Below are 12645 nucleotides of genomic sequence, written 5' to 3' on the forward strand. Positions count from 1 at the left end.
ATCCTCCTGCCTCAGCCTCCCAAGTGCTGGGATTACAGGCGTGCGCCACCACACCCAGCTGCACTGATTTTGTTCTTAACCTTAGGTTCTCTCCAGGGTAGCATTTCAGGGAAGAAAAGGATTGCGAACCTTCTTTTTTATTAAGAAGTTCTGTGAAAATTGGTCTCCATCCCCTGGAAGCTTGCAGAAGACCACGCCATCCTGGGCTCCCAGGAAATAAGACCCACTTGGCAGAACCCAAAAGAAAATGAAAATTTCACTTCAATAAAATGTTTGGCAACATCCCGGGCCGTGTGTGCGCTTGCGATTGTTCATGCAGTAGCAGGTGTGCCTGGGCGCACATGTGTGCACGTGTGCGTCTGCCAGGGCTCATGTATGTGTGTGTGCATGCATGCGTGTGTGAGTGCACGTGAACGTGTGTCAGGAGCACTGTGCAGACCCGGAGGACGAGCTGGGGCCGCAGAGTCAGGGAGCTACGCCCTCTGCACGCCCGGCCCTGCTTGGCTTTCTCTGACGGGTCCCAGCCCTTCGCCACCCCGGAGCCGGCTCCCTGGCAGCAAATGGAACGCTGCTGAGCCAGCTCCGGGTTTCGGGAAGTCACGTGACCTCCCCCTCTCCCCCCCCCGTCCCTGCCGAGGTGGACAGCATGGACCCGCGGGTGGCCCTGCTCTTCCTGCTGCCCCTGTGCCCAGGTAGGTGGCGGGGAGGGGAGGGGCAGAGCCCCAAGGGTGCCGGGGACGTCGCTCGGGGTCCTTGCTTACCTGTGCGCCCTTCTTTCCCGGGTGCCGTCCCCACGCCCACAGGCCTGGCAGCTGCGGCCACCTCCTGCCCTCGGAACGTGAACATCACTGGCGGCACCTTCACCCTCAGCCACGGCTGGGCCCCTGGGAGCCTCCTCACCTACTCCTGCCCCCAGGGCAGTTACCCGTCTCCAGCGGCCCGGCTGTGCAAGAGCAACGGCCAGTGGTGGACCCTGGGGTCGACCCCGAGCTACGGCCGGCATGCAAAGGCGACCTGCAGGCGTGAGGCTCCCGTGGGGGTTGGCTGGGGCACCCCACCAGGGGTCAGCCCAGGACATTTATTTAGGAGTTGCTATGCTGTGGGGATCACCCTGACCCGGTGGTGAGGGAGGGATGACCAAGCTGCAATTGCTGAGGGTTTAAGTGACTTGGAGAAAGTTAGGAGGCTGAGGCAGGAGGATCGCAGGTTCAAGGTCAGCCTGGGCAATTTATGGAGACATTGTCTCAAAATAAAAAAATCAGAAAGAACTGGGGATGTGTCTCAGTGACAGAGCACTTGTTAATGTGTAGACCTTGGGTTCAGTCCCCGTACCCAAAAAACAAAGCAACAAACACATCTTGGGGAATGTCAGCTGCCCACTGTTGGAATTTGGGGGTGGGCTCTGACAGCCATGGTGGGGAACTCAAGCTGGAGATCCCTTTTGCACAACTGACAGTGCCAGAGGATGCTGAGGGGACTTGCAGCCCTCTGACACCTGAGGATCCCGGGCAGAGGGGTAGCAATTTACCAGTCAAATCCGTGAAATCACCAGTATGCAAGCTGCCGCCTAAAGCAGTAATTCTACCCGCTTCCACCTCCTCTTCCCGTGTTCGACAGCCAGCTGCCACTATCCCGTGCTCCGGCGGGATGTCACCTCCTCGGAGGCCAGCAGGTGTCCTCCATCTGTCCCTGCGCCCCTTCTCTCCCCCCAGCTGTCCGCTGCCCGGCCCCCGTGTCCTTTGAGAACGGCGTGTACTCCCCGCGGCTGGGGGCCCACCCCGTGGGCGGCAACCTGAGCTTCGAGTGTGACTCCGGCTTCACGCTGCGCGGTTCCGCGGTGCGCCGCTGCCGCCCCAACGGCGTGTGGGACGGAGAGACCGCGGTGTGCGACGACAGGGGTGAGTGCTCCCCTGACGCCTGCGTGGGGCGGGGCGCCGGGGGCTGAGAGCCGAGCAAAGGCTGCTTGCGCTGGGATCAGCTTTTCCAAATGCGCGGTGCAGCCTTTGGGACCCGGGCTTGGGAAATATCACAGGGAGGACAGCCGGAGGGTGCTGGTGCTCGGTGCCTCCCCTTAGGAGCAAGCTTGCCTTCCAGGCCTGGCTCTCGCTCTGTCAGCTTCCAGGCGGGTTACTTAACCTTTCTACGCCTCAGTTTTCACCTCTGTAAAATGGGCCATGTGGGCATCTAGAACAGCCACTGGCTCCTGATAGACACGGTGCACGCTTCCGCGGGGCTCCTGCTGCCCCCAGCAATGAGGGGCTCTGTCACGAGGCACCACAGCCCCCGGGGCTCCTCCGGCCACACCCGCCCGGGCATTAGTGTGACACAGAAGATGGGCGCTAGGCGGCAGGACCTCAGCCTCACTCGGCGGCCCAGCTGTGACTCACGCCTATGGATCTTTCCCAAGTACTACTTGTGCAAGCATACATGTAATTTAGTTTTGAACCGATGTATAACCTGCCTAAAGCGCAAATCTGTGTGTGTATGGTGCTGGGCATTGAACCCGAGGCCTCGTGGATGCTAGGCCAGTGCTGGATCACTGAGCCACACTCCCAGCCCCAAGGGTGTAAATGCTAAGTACTCAGCTGGGTGCTGTTTTATCCCTGTATCCACTCGTACAGTCATCACGCAGACAGAGAGTGTGCCCTAGGCTGCTAGAGGCTCCCCCAGCCAGGTAACCCCTCTTCTGACTTTCGCCTGCACAGAGGAGGTTAGCCCGCCTGTGAGCTACATCCATGTCACTGTGTGTGTCCGTGCTTTATTCTTTTTCACTGCTGTATACTATCCCATCATATAAATGTACTATAAATTACTCATTTATTCTGTGGATGAGGATTTGGGTTACTTCCAGCTTGGGGCTGTTTATGAGTCGTAAAGTTCTAAGAATATTCTCACGTGTGCCTCTGGTGCCCTTTGTTTCTTCTGAGTCAGTGATCTACAGGTGGGTCACGGGGAGCGCTGTACGTTGGCACTTCTTTGGCTTTAGTCTTTCTGTTGAGGGAACCGTAGCAGCGTAGCAGCGTTCTGGTTGCTGGGCATCCCCTCTGACGCTTGTGGCTTTTGTGTTAGGCATCCTGCTGGGGGCGTGTGGAGGGCGGGCCCCCCAGCGCCTCTTCCTGGGGGCTCTGGGCAGACAGGGGTGTGGCCGAGGTCAGGGCTGGGCCACTTCTGCGGGCGAGGGAGGCCACAGAGCGCCGGGCGCTTCATTCTCCTTTCGGGTCTGCTGGTCACCCTGGTCCCAAGGTCTGGCGTGTGCCGGGCACCCGCAGCTCTGAGGGTCTAGCACGGCCGGAGGCCGGGGGAGGGGTGGAGCAGCCCGGGCTCAGTACCCTGCTCACCTCCGTCTCCGTCCACAGCTGGCCACTGCCCCAACCCGGGCATCTCGGTGGGCGCGGTGCGGATGGGGTCCCGCTTCCGCTTCGGGGACAAGGTCAGGTACAGCTGCTCCTCCGGCCTGGTGCTCACGGGCTCCGCGGAGCGCGAGTGCCGGGGCAGCGGCGTCTGGAGCGGGACGGAGCCCGTGTGCCGCCGTGAGTAGCCCTGGTGACCCCGAGACGCTGGCCGCAGCCCCGCTGTCCCCCAAGGCGCGGCCGCGGCCCCGCTCACGCGCTGCGGCTCTTCCCGCAGGGCCCTACTCCTATGACTTCCCTGAGGACGTGGCCCCCGCCCTGGGCACCTCCCTGTCCCATCTGCTGGGAGCCACCAACCCCACCCAGAGGAAGGACGGTGCGTGCTGGGCCCGTGCAGGGCTGGCGAGGGGCGGTCCCGGGAGGAGAGGCGGGCAGCCAGACCCTCCCTTGCACATTTCCGCAGAAAACGTGGGCCGCAGAATCCAGATCCAGCGCTCCGGCCACCTGAACCTGTACCTGCTGCTGGACGCCTCGCAGAGCGTGTCGGAGGAGGACTTCAGGATCTTCAAGGAGAGCGCCTCCTTCATGGTGGACAGGGTCAGCAGCCGGGCGCTGGGCCGCAGGAGCCTTCCTGCTGTCTCTCCCTTGTTCTCGGTCCCACTCACAGCGCCACCTCCAGGAAGTTCCCCCGATTAACCCAGGCAGTGCGGGGGGGTCACTGACCCAACTCCTATGACAGCACTATTCATTCTACAACACACGTCCGGGCTGCTACTACCGGCCAGACACGATGCTGGGTACTGGGTGCTGGGTGCTTGGGGACCCCAAAGATGAACAGAGCAGAGCCAGGTGTGGTGGTGCACGCCTGTAATCGCAGCACTTGAGAGGCTGAGGCAGGAGGATGGCCTCAAGTTTGAGGTTAGCCTGTGCTACAAAGAGAAACCCTGTCTCAAAAAACCAAAAACCAAAAAAAAGAAAAAAAAAAAGCCAAGCAACACCCCCTCCCCCTAAAAAAAAAAACAGGGCTAAGGTCTTATTTTCTTATTCATTGTCTGGAACCATGGTCTCCCACAGATGTTAACAAGGCAGCCCTTGGGAAGTGTGGCAGGAGAATGTCCGTACCCTTGGTGAAAAATTTAATTTTAATTAAATTAGTAATGTCACCAGCACTCGGGAGGCTGAGGCAGGAGGATTGTTATGAGTTTGAAACCAGCCTGGGCTACAAAGTGAGCTCGAGGGCAGTCTGAACTGCACAGCGAGACCCTGTCTCAAAAAGACAAAAAGCAAGCAAGCAAACAAACAAATTAATAATGTCATATTATTTTCCTTTTAGAATTGCAAATTTTGCACGGGTTTAGACAAGTGTACAATACATTTGAGTAGTGAAGCATTCATAACATTTATAACACACTTGCTGGGAATATAGCTTAATGGAATCATGCCTGCTTGGCAAGCACGAGGTCCCGAGTTCGATTCTCTGTACAAAAAAAAAAAAATTTATAACCACACATATATGCCTATGTCGGGTGTGGGCCCATAATGTTTTTACTGGCAGGCTGTACGGACAGAAGAGTCTACAAGCACTAGTTTCAATTCCTGGACTGCACATGGTTTCATAATGATCTGTTTCTCAATAGTCCTTGTAGATAGATGGATTTTCCTCCCAGCTACCGCTGGGGATACAGCTCAGGGCTTATGCCACCTGGGCTGTGCCTGGGAAAATCCCAGCACACTGGAGGCTGAGGCAGGAGGTTTGCCGTGAGTTTGAGGCCAGCCTGCGCTACATAGTGAGTTCTAGGGCAGCCTGAACTACATAGCGAGACCCTGTCTCATAAAAAAAAAAAAAAAAGAAGGAAAGAATGAACAACTGTTCAGCAGAATACTTCCTCGGCAAGCTGGTTTCTTGTGAGCGTCTCTCCCGTCGGTCTCGGTCCAGGTCCTCTGCCTTCCCCTTGCTCAGCCCGTTCCTACCTCCCTGTTGCACTGGCTCCTCACACCCCCTCTTACCTGCCGTCCACAGATCTTCAGCTTTGAGATCAACGTCAGTGTTGCTGTCATCACCTTCGCCTCAGAGCCCAAGGTTATTATACCCATCCCGAGCGACATGTCCTGGGACGTGACCGAAGTGATCGACAGTCTGGAAAACGCCAACTACAAAGGTGTGCGTGACCGCGCGCTGGGAGCGGCACCGCCTGTGACCCCAGCCCTCGGGAGGCTGAGGCAGGAGGTTGGGGCGTTCGGGGCCGGCCTGGGCTGTGTAGTGTGATTCTGTCCCAAAACAACAAGGGGGAACACAAAAGCTACAGCGGTCGTGAAGGTGACGGATGAGAGGTGCAGAGGACCCGATGCCTGCGGACAGATTCCGGACAGCGAGAGGCGGAGGGGGCCCTCTCGGGGGGCACTGGACTCCAGGGTCCTGCGGTGGCTTCCAAGCCCAGGTCCTGGCAGTGGCCCCACAAGTCCAGGTGCACCGCGCTGACTCCAGCTCCTCCCAGGTCCACCCTGCATGGCCTGGCCACGCTTAGTCTCCCCGACTCCTCCGCCCGCACGCGCTGTGAAGCCACCCGGGCAGCCAGCAGCATATGTCGAACAGCCAAGTTCTTTGGAAACCTCATCTTGAATCATGGTTCTGACAATGGTTTTGACCTAGGGTTACCTAATGAGCTTTATTTTTTGTTTTTAGAGACAGGGTCTTGCTTTGTAGTTTAGGCTGTCCTTGAACTCGCTAAGTAGTCCAGGCTGGCCTCAAACTTGTGGCGATCTTCCTGCCTCAGCCTCTTGCGTGCTGGGACTACAGGCGTGCGCCACCATGGCTGCACTTAATGGGCACTGCTAAGGGAGAAAGGCCCTGAATTTGAAGAGGACGTCTGTATGTGGAGGGCAGAAGTCTGAGTTTGGTACAGCAGTTTCATAACTTGCGTTTCTACAGGCCGGAAAACAGCTTTCCCCCTGCCGCGCCAGGCAGGAGGAGAAGTTTCTAAGAGAGCCCTTCCTTTGGCATATTCCAGATCATGAAAATGGTACCGGGACCAACATCTACAAGGCCCTCCACAGTGTCTACATCATGATGAATAACCAAATGGCGCGCCTGGGCATGGAAACGATGGCCTGGCAGGAGATCCGGCATGCCATCATCCTCCTGACAGATGGTGGGTATCGTGGTCATCCTCCTGCCTCAGCCTCCTGAGTGCTGGAATCACAGGCGTGCACCACCAGGCCCAGGGCCTCGGTCTTTTCTTACTCTGCATAGCAAATGTACTTCAAAGGAATGAGTTCGACCATACTGCATTTGAACCAATGTAAAATAATTTTTTTTTTCTTTTTTCGTCTTTTTAAGATAGGGCCTCACTATGCAGTTCAGGCTGGCCTTGAGCTCACTTTGTAGCCAGGGCTGGTCTCAAACTCGCAAAGATCCTCCTGCGTCAGCCTCTCAAGTGCTGGGACTACAGGGGTGAGCTACCACGCCTGGCTAAAATAACTTCTTATGAGAGAGTCCTGTTATTCTTTGTAGATGAGATATTTTACTGAAATTATGTTTTGTTTTGTTTTGTTTGTTTTTTGCAGCACTGGAGATCAAACTCAGTGAAATTATGTATTAATGCATGACAATATACAGAGAATCCTTTTTATTTTTATTTATTTATTTATTGTCTTTTTGAGACAGGGTCTCACTATGCAGTTCAGGCTGGCCTTGAGCTCAGTTTGTAGCCCCAGGCTGGTTTTGAACTCGAAACCGTCCTTTTGCCTCAGCCTCCCGAGTGCTGGGATTACAGGTGTGCGACACCACGCCCAGTGAAAATCCTTTTTAACATATACATTTTAGTTTTCAAAAACTCATACGTATGTACATATAGAGTATAGTGTGTACTCTATGTTATACATATTTACTGGGTATAGTATTTACAACAAGATCAGGGTAACTGGTATATCTTATAACCTCAGACATTTAAATCATTTCTTTGTGCTGGAGATGATCAAAATCATCTGTACCTGCTGTTCGTTTTTGTTTTTTGAGACAAGGATCCACTATATAGCCCAGGCTGGCCTCATATTTGTGGTCATCCTCCTGCCTCAGCCTCCTGAGTACTGGGACTCCAGATGTGCACCAACACACCGGGCTTTCTACAAGCTATTTTGAAAATAGTCAATTAATTGTTGTGGACACCCTGTGCTACAGGACATTGAAAAAATATGGAACCTTTCATGAGTTTATTCCAAGTTTAGTATGTGTGTTGCCAACACAAGCACGGGCCTCAGTTTCTTACTTATGAAATGGAAAGGCGTCAACGACGACAATCATGGTGACAGCGACAGGGACAGCGATAGCTGCCCTCCTTTCCATGCGCGATTTTCATGGGGCGGTTTGTGTGACAGCGCTCTGCGGTCAGCAGGCTCCTCCTGGTCCCACGTGCGGGGAGCTGGCGCGGATGGGGGGTCCGGCTCCCGAGCAGAACTGCAGGGGGCGCAGGAGGAAGGAGCAGCCAGGGCGGATTGGGCCTCTGCCATTTACCTCTTGTTAATTTTTGTTTGTTTGTTTGTTTGTTTTTCTCCGGTACCAGGAACCGAACTCATGACCTTGCGCTTGCCAGGCAGGCGCTTTGCCCCTGAGCTAAATCCCCAGCCCCTGCCATTTACGTCTTGATTGTGTCCAGTTTTTCGGTCTCTGAAGTAGGGATACCCACTTTTTTGGGGGGATCATGAGAAGTGAGAAGAGGTCTGTGGAGCCCCGGTCCCGCGTCCGGAAGGTGGAACATACCAGCCAGCGGCGCGTGTCGAGGCTCCCGGCCTGTGGGGAGCCCCCGACGCCCCCGACGGCCCGCCTCTCGCTCTCGTTGTAGGAAAGTCCAACATGGGCGGCTCGCCCAAGCCGGCGGTGGACAATATCAAAGACGTCCTGAACATCCAACAGGACAGGAACGACTATCTGGGTGAGCCGCCCCCACGTCCCGGTGGGGGTCGGGGGCCTCGCCGGTCCCCGGTGTCCTGACGCCCGCGCAGCCCGAGTCCCCTGCCCGCCCCCGCCGGGCGTCTGGGTGGGCGGGGCGTGTGCCCGCCCTCCGCACCTGGGGTCCGCACCCCGTCTCCCGTTTCAGGACCTTTCCGGGAAGAGGGAACCCGGGTCCTCCCGGGACAGGCCCTGCAGTTCCTCGTTCAGCCGTGTGTTAGCTGACTAACCCTTTGGCTGCCGCAGCCTCTGACGGAACCATTCCTCAGGTTCAGGGAAAACACAAATTGCACTCACCTTTGCCCAGGAAGGAATTATCTTTTTTGAACCCAGCGCCTTTGTTCAGAGCTACGTCCTCTACCTTTAAAAAATATTTTCACTTTGAGACAAGGTCTCACACAGTTCTAAATTGCTTAGGCTGGGCTCAAACTTTTTTTTTTTTTAATCTTTTTGAGACAGGGTCTCGCTATGCAGTTCAGGTCGGCCATGAGCTCACTTTGTAGCCCACACTGGTCTCAAACTCGCAATGATCCTTCCGCCTCAGCCTCCGGAGTGCTGGGATTACAGGCCCGGCTGGGCTCAAACTATTGACCGATCCTCCTGCCTCAGCCTCCCAAGTAGCTGGGACTGCAGGTGTGTCCTCTGCACCTGGCTGGTAGCTGGTTTTGAGCTTTCAAAAATCTTTCCCCTTGGGTTTTCTTCTTTTCATTTCAACCTTGCCCCCACCTGGGTAAGCTGATTGTGTGCATGTGCATGTATGTGTGCGCGCGCACACGTGTGTTTTGCAGTGCTGGAGATTGAACCCAAGGCCTCACACAATTTTTCTTTAAAACTGTCTGGCACAGAGCTGGGCATGGTGGCACATGCCTGTAATCCCAGCACTCAGGAGGCTGAGCCAGGAGGATCATTGTGAGTTTGAGACCAGCCTGGGCTACAAAGTGAGTTCAAGGCCAGCTTGAACTGCATAGTGAGACCCTGTCTCAAAAAGACAAACAAAAAAAAACCCTCTCTGGCCCAAGGAAGACAAAACTCAGACCCCACCTCCTTCCTCCTTCCTGCCCAAGACAGGATCAAATGCTTGAAAACTCTTTATTAAAAAGGGTCAGAGGGCTAGGGATATAGCTCAGCGGCATAAGCGCCTGCCTGGGAAGCACAAGGTCCTGAGTTCAGTTCCCGGTATCAAAAAAAAAGGTCAGGAAGGTTGGGGAGAGCTGGGTCAGTGCTGTGCCACCCAGCCACATGGCCACCTCCCCCCACCTCAGAGCCAGGGATGGAGTCAGAGCACCAGGCTCCCCGGCCCTGTGTGGCCTTGGTGGGCCTGATCACACCCCTAAAGACTGGCTTCGCATTCAGGGGAGCCTGGGTTGCACTTGAACGGAGCCTTTGGGAGCTCAGTTCTACCTGCTGGAGGCAACACGCCCAATAAAGAGGACACCAAGGGGCGCGGGGAGGTGGCACGGGGCACAGCGTGAAGGGGGCGGGCGAGGGGCTGAGGCCCTGCGACCTTAGGCGGGGCGTCTTGTGAGCCAAGACCTGCACAAGGCGGAGTGAGCGCGGGTGTGGGGAGAGACGGAGGACCTGAGGGACTCAGAGGCGAAAACGCAGACAGAGAGGGCGTGGGCAGGAGGCGGGAGTCCAGCTCGCTAGGTCTTCTTGGGCACAGTGGGCCCAAGTTCCAGCCTCCCATCCCCTGGGGCGGCTGCCGCACGGGACTCAGGTGAGCGCTTCCTCCCGCAGACATCTATGCCATCGGGGTGGGCGGCCTGGACGTGGACTGGAGAGAGCTGAATGAGCTGGCGTCCAAGAAGGACGGGGAGAAGCACGCCTTCAAGCTGCCCGACGCGGCCGCGCTGCGCCAGGTCTTCGAGCACATGCTGGGTGCGGAGCCCGCCCGCTCCGAGTCGTGTGGGGACAGGGCCCAGGCTTGGAGCACTGTCGCTCATGCCCCCTCACTCCGCTGCCCCCACAGATGTTTCAAGGCTCACGGCCACCATCTGTGGGGTGGGGAACATGTCAGCCAACGCTTCCGACCAGGAGAGGGCACCCTGGCACGTCACCATCAAGGTACAGGAAGGCGCGTGCGCTTGGACCCCAGAGGGGGAGCTGCTATGGGACAGGGACAACCCCGTCCCTGAATGCCGCCTGCTCCCCCAGCCCAGGAGCCAGGAGACCTGCCGTGGGGCCCTCATTTCTGACCAGTGGGTGCTGACGGCGGCTCACTGCTTCCACCAGGCCGAGGACCGCTCCTTGTGGAGGGTCATTGTGGGTAAGGTGGCCACGCCAGCTCCTGACCTGCGCCCAACTTCCGTCACCCACACCCAGCCTCTGACCGCTCCAGGGTCCTATCCGCAATGCTGTTCCCAGGGGACCCCAGCTCCAGATGGGGCAAAGAGTTCCTCATTGAGAAGGAAGTGATCCACCCGGGGTTTAACGTCTCCGCAAAGAAGAACCAGGGCATCCTGGAGTTCTACGGCGATGACATCGCCCTGCTCAAGTTGGCCCAGAGAGTGCCGATGTCTACTCATGCCAGGTGCCCAAGTCGGGGCCGGGAGGGTGCCCTGTGGGGGTGCGTGCTCAGGTGAGACCCACAGGGACTCTGAGGGCCAGCCTGTGGGACACGCGCCCTCTCCCCAGGCCCATCTGCCTTCCCTGCACCATGGAGGCCAATATCGCCCTGCGGAAATCCCCAGGCAGCACCTGCAGGGACCACGGTGAGGACGGGCCAGGGCCTGGGGTGCGGGGGGCCTGGTCTGCGGTTCCCAGGCTGCATGCTGGGTCCGGGGACCTCTGCCAACCTCGCCTCCTTCGCTACAGAGGCAGATCTTCTGAGCCCGCAGAGCATCCCGGCTCACTTTGTGGCCCTGAACGGGAGCAAACTGAGCGTGCACCTCAAGACGGGGACCGAGGTGAGGGGCAGGGCTGCAGGAGCGGGGGCCCCCTGGGCAGCTCCCCAGGTGCTGCTCTTCCTCCTCCTGCTCTGGCTGCGTTCTGCCTCTGACTGAGGTCTAACCGACCCACTGAGTACCCCCTGGGCCACTCACCCCACCTTGTCTCCCTCGCCACCCGCACTGCAGAGGGCAAGGTGTATCGAGGTTGTCGCCCAGGATAAGAAAACGTTCCCCAACTTGATGGATGTTGGGCAGGTGGTGACAGACCAGTTTCTGTGCAGTGGGATGGAGGGTGACGCCAACCCCTGCAAAGGTGAGTGCCCTCCAGGCCCAGGTTGCTAGGGGCACTTGGGTACCTGAGGGCTGCTGGGGCGCCGGTGCACTGCCCCTGGTGACCCTGCCCCTGGGCCCTCTTTGCCAGGAGAATCTGGGGGAGCAGTTTTCCGCGAGCGCAGATTCAGGTATTTCCAGGTGAGAAGGCCAAGCTCCCAGGGCCGGGCTGGGAGGATCTGGAGAAGCCTAGCAGTGGGGCTTGGGGCAGGGGCTGTGTCTACCTGCTCTCCTTTCCTCCAGGTTGGCCTGGTGAGCTGGGGCCTCTACAACCCCTGCCATGGTGCTCCCGACAAGAACGTGCGTAGGAAGGCCCCCAGAGGCGTCCCGACACCGAGAGACTTCCACATGAACCTCTTCCGCCTGCAGCCCTGGCTCAGGCAGCACCTGGAGGGCGTCCTAAACTTTTTGCCGCTTTAGTTTTTTTTTTTTTTTTTGGTACCGGGAATCGAACTCAGGACCTTGCACTTGCCAGGAAGGTGCTTGTGCCTCTGAGCTATATCTCTGGCCCTCTTCTTTGCCGCTTTAATCAGGGCCATTGAGCCCTTGGCTGTCCCGCCAGGACCTGCCCTCTCCCACCTCCGAACATCTACCTTCAGGGCCTGTGCCCCATTTCTCTCCCAGCTGCGGAGATCTCGGGCTGCAGGAGCCCTGAGGAGATGGGAGGGCCCAGGGCTGATGCCGGCGTGATGCCACCCATCTTGCCTGTGCTCAAGCCCCTCCCCTGGGGTATTTGGATCCTTTTCATTTTCACATGGAATTTCCCAGTTATGAAATTAATAAAACGCTAAGATTTCCACATCTGCCTGGGCCTCTGCGTGGGGGATGGGGAGGCCAGTGTGATTCCAGGAAGGTCAGAGACCCTGCTGGACAAACAGTGGCCGGACTCTGCCCTGTACCACGGTGCACAGAGAGCGAGCCGGCCCGTTCCTGGGTGGTCTGAGCTGGCTGGGGAGGACCAGGGGCCGAGAGGAGGCGCTGACCAGGACAGCCCCAGCCGGCTCAGCTCGGGGAGCAGGGGTGGGGCCCAGCAGTTCCTGTTTCGTCCATTGGCAGCTCCGTGGGGCCCTCCTGCCTGGCTATTCCAGGAAAGTGGTGTGTGGAGGGCAGGCAGGGCCAGCGCGGGTGCCAG

General features: G+C 57.6%; 1 protein-coding gene across 1 annotated transcript; it reads left to right on the forward strand.

Moving 5' to 3' along the window:
• The first annotated feature begins 584 nt into the window (after positions 1-584).
• C2 (complement component 2) lies at positions 585-12312 on the forward strand. Its single transcript, XM_005389395.2, has 18 exons — positions 585-692; positions 804-1022; positions 1713-1898; positions 3357-3530; positions 3628-3726; positions 3814-3947; positions 5371-5509; positions 6359-6499; positions 8189-8278; positions 10033-10173; positions 10265-10359; positions 10450-10561; positions 10660-10825; positions 10930-11006; positions 11110-11201; positions 11370-11496; positions 11605-11654; positions 11757-12312. Exons 1-18 carry the CDS (start codon positions 647-649, stop codon positions 11931-11933), a joined length of 2265 nt encoding a protein of 754 aa, XP_005389452.1. The 5' UTR covers positions 585-646; the 3' UTR covers positions 11934-12312.
• The last annotated feature ends 333 nt before the right edge of the window (positions 12313-12645 follow it).

The sequence above is a fragment of the Chinchilla lanigera genome, unplaced genomic scaffold (assembly GCF_000276665.1).
Source record: "Chinchilla lanigera isolate Chin_1 unplaced genomic scaffold, ChiLan1.0 scaffold00036, whole genome shotgun sequence".
NCBI classification, from domain to species: Eukaryota; Metazoa; Chordata; class Mammalia; order Rodentia; family Chinchillidae; genus Chinchilla; species Chinchilla lanigera.